General features: G+C 49.7%; 1 protein-coding gene across 1 annotated transcript; it reads right to left on the bottom strand.

The window, feature by feature from the left end:
• Window positions 1-1,094: 1,094 nt before the first annotated feature.
• On the bottom strand, window positions 1,095-4,095 carry DAZAP2 (DAZ associated protein 2). Its single transcript, XM_075551667.1, has 4 exons — window positions 3,945-4,095; window positions 2,807-2,925; window positions 2,208-2,453; window positions 1,095-1,401 (listed from the first exon to the last, which is right to left on the bottom strand). Exons 1-4 carry the CDS (start codon window positions 3,955-3,957, stop codon window positions 1,273-1,275), a joined length of 507 nt encoding a protein of 168 aa, XP_075407782.1. The 5' UTR covers window positions 3,958-4,095; the 3' UTR covers window positions 1,095-1,272.
• Between the last annotated feature and the right edge of the window lie 5,487 nt (window positions 4,096-9,582).

Genomic DNA, 9,582 nt, shown 5'->3' on the forward strand with positions numbered 1-9,582 from the left:
GGAGTGCGGTGTAATGCAACTTCATCACTTTATTCAAATCTTCAAAATAGTCTTTATTCTACATTTTTAGTATAAAAAAATCCACAAGTTAAGTGCACCACAGTGTAGAGAGAGACATACAACGCTGAACTTCCATAACAGTCAATGGTACAGTCGAACATCACATGTACAGAACACAAATTTTGATGAACTGAAATGATAAAATAAGATCCAATTTCAGAAAGAAAAAAAATTAAGGATCCCTGAAATATTCGTCACCCTAATGAGACTGGACGTAGTGAGGCATTCATAATGTGACCCCACTGACCCAGCTGAGGGACTTTGGGGGGGCCAGGAGTGGTGGTATCGGCTAGTCTTGACAGTAAATGGGAACTGGTATTTTGGATCTCCAAACTCCCCGTAGTTTGGCTCCCACAACACTGGGCAGGCTTCTCTTGCCCGTTCATTCCCGTCGAAGCCCACTGGTCTACGGTTAGCCTTGGTTCAAGCATGACTTCTCTGGCACCACAGCACCCTGGGGTGCGATTCTCATGCAGAGACGGCCTATGAGAAGCACCCAAGCCCCCTTAAAAAAGATGATCTGCATAACACACTCCAGTCTCACCTGAGAATGGAAAGCAAAAGTGAATGGGGTCCGAGCTGGAGCAGGGGGGTTTCAGGGGATCCTTGTGAATGACTATTTCAAAGATGACAAGTGGGGAGAAGCGCAAGGAGAGCAGAAAATGAGTCTGACTGGCTTTCTGTCCTGCACCAGTGATTCGATGGAGATTGGCAGGAGACCAGGGCTGGGGGCTGGGGGCCAAGGGGCCGAAAGGAAAGGTAGACAACTAATGCGTTTCATTTATAACAAGTAATATAAATCAAAGACTTGAAGATTAAAGACCAATCAGAGTAATTTGGCAACTTTAATTCTTAGGAAGATCAAAGTTCCCTCCGAACCTAATTTGGATGTTTCATGACTAAAAGCAAAGACCAGGATAGTGTAGTACAGTAGGACTCCGGAGGAAGCCACGGAGTCTCCGTGGGGCTCTTTCACCCACATTCATTTAATGAATGGAGACCTCCCCTACCTCAAAATGCTTGGGGAGGGGCTGCTACCATCACATGGTTCCTTATGACGTTTGAAAAGTGCCTGAAAGTTTGGACACCAGAAAGACACCCCAACAACATGTGTCTAAACTGCAACTTCAGGTTAATATGACTAAAGCAGTTACATTGTGAGAAGTGCTGACGGTATGCGATGTCTTCCGTGGCAGATGCGGCCCTGGCTCCTCACCAGATGGTGTAGCCACCATCTGAGCCCCCCATGAAGAAGTTCCCCTTCCGCTGAGTTACAAGGACGTTGGCTCCTTGCATGACTGCCAGCTGAGCGGCATTGGGAGGGCATCCAGGGGGCGGAGGCTGAAAAGAAAGGACAAGGATCAGAGGGCACAGGTCAACCAGAGGACCTGAGAAGAGGGCAGTGAGATGCAGTTCAACAGCATTTTGAGGAGCTAGTTCTGCCAATTGGGGTTTTTCAGCAGGTCCATCCCAGGGAGGCTGGAAATGTGTGGCAAAGTTACATTAGCTTTTCAAAGATGCAAACACTGATTCAGAGATGCCTACGGATACCTTCTAGTACACATGGGGAGTAGCCCTACAATCAGCTATCTTCAGGTTAGGAAGCCACTCCCACCCACATTGCTAAAGCAAGGATAGAGTACCAAGTGGCTCCTTGAACATTTTCCCACAGAACCCTGAGGGCACCATTCTCATCTCTAGCATAGGAGGATCCTAACTAGGACCACCCATTAAGCTTTAAATCCCACACAGGGAACTGAGGCAGAAGGCTTGAGAACAAAACTCCCTAGTGCTACAAAACAAATGGGGTCAATTATATGGTCTTTCTCAAAGCTACCTAAGAGGGACTTTGTATTGTGCTGTTTAAACCAGGGCCCCCAGAAGCCGATGCTTACAGAATGAAGTGTTCGCTAAACCTGTTTGTTCATGAGGGAGGACAAGGATTCTGGTCAACTGAGAATGTTCCAGATAGTACTGACCTGCCACCCTTTTGTCCTCTCAACTGCTTTTGGCCAGACTACCCAAGGTTAGTAGTTGTACCAAGACTGAGCGCTCTTATCTGGGGATGGTGAGAGTGAATATAGCTATTCCCGAAAATTGAAATACACAGAAGGGGCTGCATTTTTCCCTGATGAAGGCATACTCACAGGGATGCTGCCAGCAGTGGCCCCGGCTCCAAATCTGGCACCTGCATCATAGCCTCCATCCACCAGCACTGTCGAACCAGGTGGGTAGATGGGCCCAACTGGGTAGTAAGCCATGGGGATAGTGGAACCTAAAGGCCCCACAGCCACAGACTGGGCCATGGGCAGATACAGGGAGGTGCCCGGAAATGCTGCTGACATGGTGGGGACTGTGGCAGCCCCTGGGTGCACAAAGCTCGGACGATAGAGCTGGAGAGAGACAGGAGAGCAGAGGGTGTTAGTCTATGCCATGCCTACTTCAAATCTCGCTAGTGAGTCAATCCCTCCTCGTCTGTGTTACACTCATACAAGGTGCCTTCCCGGGGCCGCTAGGTGTTTCCCGGTTCTACTTCCTGTGGGCACTTAGGCTCACAAATGCAAACTCATCTTAACCTCAGCCTGTGCCAAGAGACATAAATAATAAGCTCATGCCTTCTCAAACCCAACAGGAACTGCTGCGTTCTTGGGTTTGTGAAGAGCAAAATACAGAATCAGACTTCACAGAAAACTGACAACTGCGGGCCAAACATTCTCAACCAGCTCCTCTAGTCAAATGGAAACACCTCTGAGTAGGCAGGTGGAGCATCGGTATAGGGTGGGGCCTGAGGAAGATGCAAGGTCTGAGGGTACACTGGATTCCCGGGAGGCTGCACTGGGTAGGTCGGCTGCGTCGGATATTGACCTGCAAGACACAAATCAAGAGAAAAGCGTGTTGCCGCCCCCCGCAGAGCTGCCAAAATGGAGCAGGGCATGTTGGAGCAAGGAGGAAGGATTTGCGGGCAGACTGCTGGAGGGGCTGATTAGCGGGGAGGGGGTTGCGGGCAGCAGCGACGCCAAGAAAATGCACCCTCTCTACATGCTTAGCCCCCAAAGGGCTGGATTCTAACTGGCCAGGAAAAGCACCATGACCCAGGATCTAGGCCCCGATCCCTAGGATGGAGGCTATCACTCGAGGGTGCACCCTGGGTAGGACTCTATAAGGCTAGGTGTAAGGTTATGACGGTTTACCTCACAGCTTTCTGGTCAAGGTCGTCTAACAAATACACAGTGGACGCTGGAAAGTCAATGGCAAAACCGGGGAAAGGATGAAGGGCTCAAAGTGATGGCTCGAAGACGTCGGACGGGGACATTTTGAGTAAGGAGACTGGGGGGGGGGGGGCGGCTTTGTTCTGCCAGATAAACTAGTACCATGGGGGGGAGGGGGGAAGACAGGGAGAGTTCTGGCCCGAACTGCGAAGGGCGATGTGGTGTGAAGACCGGAGGAAAGGCAGCCCCGCAGGCGCCGGCCAAGTCCACCAACACCAGCACCTCATTAGTTAAACCCGGGAGGCTGTCGGTAGTTCCGGAGTGTGGCGCGCCGGCCCGCCCCCGCCGCTTCTCCATTGGCTTACCCAAATCCTTGCTCCGGCTCCCCATTTGCTCCCGTAGATGCACATCATAACAAGCCCTCTACCGCCCCCCCACCCGGCCCCGGCCCGCAGCTCCAAACTGCGCCACAGTTTAGGGGAGAAAGGGTCGGGAGGGAGCGAGCAGCCGTAGTTAGGGACCGACGAAGGCGCCGGGCGCAGGCCGGGCTGCGGCCGGCAGAGGAGCGCAACGCAGCCCGCCGCGGCCCCGGCGCTCGGGGACCTCGGGCTCGGAGCCCGCTCGTTCCGGGTCAGCGCTACTCCCCCGACGGCCGAGGTCGTCCCCTAGCTTTACCTTTGCTGTTCATGGTGCCTGCGGGTCCGGTTCGGCTCGGCGTCGCGGACGGTTATTTTTTTCGTCCTCTTCCTGTTCGGAGTCACTTCCGTGTCACGTGACGGCTCGTCCGCCGTGCGTCACCCGACGCCGGAGCGCCGCTAGGGCCGGAAACCCCGCCCCTCCACTTGGCCTCCAGTCGCTGTCAGCCGGGCCCCGCGGTCCCGCCCACCTTCCTGGCCCCGCCCTCGCCCTCCACCCTCCACCCCCCACCCCTGGTCCCTCGGGGCGGAAAGACCGAGCCCAGGTATTGTGTGGGAGCTGCGTCTTTGCTCCCCGGCGCAGGGAGGCAGAGCCAGTCGACCAGTCCCTGCCACAATTGTCCCCGACACGCATCCAACTCAAGGTTATCTCACCCTGGCAGTTTTTCCACGAAGGCCAAAGACGTGTACAAATTTCTCTGTGTAAAGCATCTTGCTCAAAGCTTGCTCTCCCAAGCCAACCGTTGTCAGCAACGTGAAGACGTGCTCCCTCCGCTCCAGCTCACGCTGTTCCTTCCTGAATTAGACCCTGACTCGAACCTATGAGCAGCCTCGTGCCTATTCCCCCCGCAGGCACTTACTTCTGTGCTGTCACTTTGCCCACAAAACGATGCTGTACCCTCCAGCTCCACCAGTGCCCGCGAGTGCCTGTCTGCCCTTCCTTGGGCACCTGTTACGGATGACCGGCCTGCTGCTCTGGGGGGATGTTCTCCACCTTTAACTTCACTGCCCTTCAGGGCCACTGTCAGCATAGGTTCCCAAACTGACTTGACCTACTCCCAGTTTTCAGGGGGGGAAATTACTCAGCGCCCCCCTCGCAATTAAAAACGTTTATGATCCAGCCCCTAATCCAGGGTAAAGTGTAGGTATCTGCTTTTGCAGCCCCCACTCCAACCCCCCTCATTCCCGCGTCCTCCAGGGTGCAGTATCACCCACTTTAGGAAACTGTCCTAGGGCAATGAAAGGTCACTGTGTTGTGCCATCCACTCAATCCCTACTCCCCCAACCTTACGGCACCACAAGCTTCCAAGGACCCCGAACCTTTTCAGGAGCAGCCTGCCTGCCGCATCTTTCTTCCCTGTACTCAGCAACCAAGTGCTTAGCCACTGGGGCTCCTTCCAAAACTGGCCAGCTCCTGAGTCTTCTCCTTCCTGACTTGCTTCACTCAAAAGTACTCGCCAAGGTCTTGCTGTCTATGTGTCAATGCAGAGGTGGAGCAAAACTAGATAGCCCAAGATTACTTTCTTTTATTACTATTATTTTTTAATCATTTTATTCGGGGCTCTTACAGCTCTTCTCACAACCCATATTTATTTACATGCTTTGTGGAGAGCACATTTGTACTTTAGTTGACATCATTTTCAAAATATTTTCTCTACTTGGACCCTTGGTATCAGCTCATTTTTCTCCTCACTCTCCCACCCTCCCTTCCTCATGAACCCTTGATAATTTATCTTTTATTTTCATGTCTTACATCAACCACTGTCTCTCTTCACCCACTTTTCTGTTGTCTATCCCCCAGGGAGGGGGTTATATGTAGATCCTTGTGATCGGTTCCCCCTTCTTCCCCACCTTCCCCTTACCCTCCTGGTATCACTACTCTCATTACTGGGCCTGAGGGGTTTATCTGTCCTGGATTCCCTGTGTTGCCAGCTCTTACCTGTACCAGTGAGCATGCTCTGGTCTAGCCGGATTTGTAAGGTAGAATTGGGGTCATGAGAGAGAGGGAGAGGAAGCATTAAAAAACTAGAAGTTGTATGTTTCGTCAATACCAAGACTACTTTCTTAGAGAGTTTACATTCTACAGAGTATAGCAACAATAGTTGGAAAAGCATCTAGAGGGGAGAGCTTTGTTAAAAAATAAAATAATAATCACTGCCAATGAATTCATACCAACTCATAGAATAGGACTGTCCTTTGGGTTTTCGGAGACTAAATCTTGCCGGGAGCAGACAGCCTCATCTGTGGAGCAGTGGATTGATTTGAACCCCAGACTTTGTGGTTAACAGCTCAATATGTAACCTGCTCCACCGCCAGAAGAAAAGCCCTCAGGAAGCCTCGCTTTTGTAAGCCATCAAGTCAAGTGGGCCACACTCATAATGACCCCATGCAGAACAGAAGGAGGCGCAGCCTGGTCCTGCCCCATCCACAGTTGTTCCCTGCTTGAGCCCAGTGGGGCAGCCATGTGTCCATCCATCTCACTGAGGCAACTCCTCTTCTTTGCCCCCCTTCCACTTTCTCAAACACGATATCCTTCTCCAGGACCGGTCTCTCCTGACAATATTTCCACAGTCTTGCCTTTCTTGCCTCCAAGGAGCACTCGTGGCCCTCCTCCTTCTAGTACAGATCTTATTCACTTGAAACATATTTACTGCGTGGCTAAGTAACCACCGAAAAGACGATGGTGCTCCCCTCAGCCCAGTAAGCCATTCCTTCCTTTATCTTCTGCGTTGTATCGCACAGTTTGCAGAGCACCCTTAAAATGTAGGGTCTCATCTAGTCTTCCAGTGTAGCGGGCAGGGCTTTTGGAGCAGTCCAATTTTACAAATTAGACAATTGATTCGAGATTAAGTGATTCAGAGATTCAGTGATTTGCCCAAAGTCTCACTGTTAACAGAGTACTAAATCAGGTGTCCAGGCTCCCAGGTCCCAGGTCAGTGGGCTCACCTCACATGCGATGACTAAGACCCCCAGTTATTTTCTGCCCTCCCCCCTTCAATACGTTCACATTATTGATTTGGTTTGAGCTTAAAACTAGTATTGTTATGCCTATATATTTGCCTTTTCCTATATTTCAGACTCTACTATCCTAATATAATTTCTTGAAAGCAGGCCTACCGCTAGACATTCACTCATCCAACTCTCATTTGGGTAACAAACGCCAAGCACTGTTGCTGAGACTTCACCTTTTGCCAAAGGGCTTCGCAAAGGTTCTTTTTAAAAATCCTCGACAGTCAGTATTATATTTTAAATCAAGACCCAGCCACACACATTTATAACTAAAACAAATTGTTTCTGTTTGTTTGTTTCCATTCTGGCTGCGATTTCACATTCAACAAACCAAAATCAAATACACCGCCATCGAATCTATGCCGACTCAGAGTGACCCTATGGGACAGGCTCAAACTGCCCTGTGGCAGTGGGTTTCTGAGACTGTAGCTCTTTATGGAAGTAGAAAGTCCAAGCTTTCCCTCTGGGAGAAAGTTGACTACTAACAAGTCAATACTCAACCATTTAAAAAGCATTTTTTCAGTGAGCCTTCATACCCTGTACATGTCCTAACAAAACGTGTCCTCAGTAATCAACAAATAATTCATTAACCCTTGGAGGTCGGGTCAGGCAAATCTCTTTCCCTGAACCCCAACTTTCCCAAAGGAGCTTCTAAATGGGTAATACTCGAAAACCCTAAACTGGAGAGTTAGACACTAACCCATCTCCTTTCCTACCCGAGAGTCTCAGAAAAAAACTCTTTTTTTAATAAGAAAGGAAAAGCCCCTTAGTTGTCTTTCTAGGCCCTTAGTTCCAAAAGCCAAACCAAACCCACGACCGTGGAGTCAAGCAACCCTCTCCCAACTCTACCGACTCTATAGGACAGGGAGAACTGCCCTGTGAGTCCTCTAAGGTCGCTATGAGTCGGAATCAACTCGATGGCAGTGAGTTTGGCTTTTGGTTTAGTAGGAGAAAAAGAAAATGAACGTAAGTGTATCCGTAATCAGATCACTGTCACCCAGTGTGTTAGAGTGTTAACGTCAGGGCAGTGTGAGGTGCTGTGAGCTACACAGGGAAGGCACCGCATCTTTCCAGTGGTGGTGAAGGAAGGGTTTGTGTAAGGAGTGATGTCCGAGAGGAGAGCTGCAGGGTGGGTGGAAGGGAAGCAAGTGGAGAGGAATGGGAAGTGGGGTCCTCACGGAGGAAGCCTAGAGGGAGAGCATTGATAGGCAGGAAAGGGGGTTTCAAAAGGTCGTTGGAACAATGAACTTAAAACATAATGGAATTTTTTGAAGCCTCCCTGGTAACTTGGCAAAAACAGCTCAGTGTGGCCAAGTCGTGGAACCGGGAGTCAGGATTGTAAAGAAAATGAAGGACTGATTAGCCAGTGAAGGCTTTTAAGCAGGGAAATCACCGGAATGTAGTTTTATTTTAGAAATAGAATACAATCGAGGAGCTGGAGAAGGGACAAGAGTGAAGGAGTAGTGGGGAGACCGGTTTGAACCCCAGTGGGAGTGATTTCAGTGGGTGACGGTGCTAGACTGGCCTGGGGACGTGGCAAGGTGGAGGGAGAGGTGGAGAGGGTTCCGGAATGGTTAGCAGGCAGGAAAAACTACTGGACACACATCAGGATTAACTTCGGGGGTGAAAACCCCATGAAGTACAATGAAACATCTTTTTTTTAAAGATTGTTTTATTGGGGCTCTCACAGCTCTTACAACAATCAATTTTATCAAGCATATTTGTATATATGCTGCCATCATTATTTTCTAAATATTCTCATTTTATTTGATTCCTCGGTATTAGCGCTTCTTTTTACCCTCCCTCTCCCCACCTGCCCTCATGACCTGTTGATAAATTATAAATGATAATTTATAAAATTATTTATTTATTTATATTTTTAAATTATTATAATTTTCATATCTTACACCGACTCTGTCTCTGTTCCCCCTTGGTTACTTCCCTCCTCCTCTCCCCACCTTCCCCCTACTCTCCTGGTATCGCTACTCCAATTTCTGTTCCTGAGGGGTTTATCTGACCTGGATTCCGTGTGTCCTGAGCTCTTATCTGTACCTGTGTACATGCTCCAACCTAGCCCACAGTGAAAGGCAGGATTGGGGTCATGATCGTGGGGGGTGGGAAGCCTCAAGGAACCAGAGGAATATTGTGTTTCATCGGTGCTGTACTTCACCCTGGCTGACTCATTCCTTCCTTGAGATCGTTCTGTGAGGGGATGTCCCATTGTCTACAGATGGGCTTTTGAGTCTCTGCTCCAACCCCCTCATTCTCAACAATATGTTTTTGTTTGTTTGTTTGGGGTCTTCGGATGCCTGTTACCTGATCCCATGGACACCTTGTGATCGCACAGGCTGGTGTGCTTCCATGTGGGCTTGTTGCTTCTCTACTACATGGCTGCTTGTTTAACTTCAAGCCTTTAAGACCCCAGACCAGGGGTCCTCAAACTTTTTAAACAGGGGTCCAGTTCACTGTCCCTCAGACCCATTGGAGGGCTGGACTATAGTTTTTAAAAAACTATGAACAAATTCCTATGCACACTGCTCATACCTTATTTTGAAGTAAAAATACAAATGGGGCATAAACACCTGGTGGGCCAGATAAATGTCCTCGGCGGGCCACATGTGGCCAGCGGGCCCTAGTTTGAGGACTCTTGCCCCAGATGCTATATCTTTTGATAGCCGGGCACCATCAGCTTTTTTTCACTACATTTGCTTATGCACCTCTTTTGTCCTCAGCGATCTATCGATCTGTAGGGAGGATGAGCATCACAGAATGCCAGGCTGTTAGAACAAAGTGTTCTTGCATTGAGGGAGGACTTGCGCAGAGGCCCAAAGTCCGTCCACTGGAAACAGACTTTGCAGTGCATATCACAAAGGGCAGATCGTCTTGCA

The sequence above is a fragment of the Tenrec ecaudatus genome, chromosome 6 (assembly GCF_050624435.1).
Source record: "Tenrec ecaudatus isolate mTenEca1 chromosome 6, mTenEca1.hap1, whole genome shotgun sequence".
Lineage (NCBI taxonomy): Eukaryota > Metazoa > Chordata > Mammalia > Afrosoricida > Tenrecidae > Tenrec > Tenrec ecaudatus.

What these genes read in the sequence shown, in the direction of transcription:
- DAZAP2 (XM_075551667.1), bottom strand. An exon ending in CTCCACCTGCCTACTCAGAG is followed by an intron (nt 2,454 to 2,806) that starts GTGTTTCCATTT and finishes GTCTCTCTCCAG; the next exon opens with CTCTATCGTCCGAGCTTTGT. An exon ending in CCACTGCTGGCAGCATCCCT is followed by an intron (nt 1,402 to 2,207) that starts GTGAGTATGCCT and finishes CTTTCTTTTCAG; the next exon opens with CCTCCGCCCCCTGGATGCCC.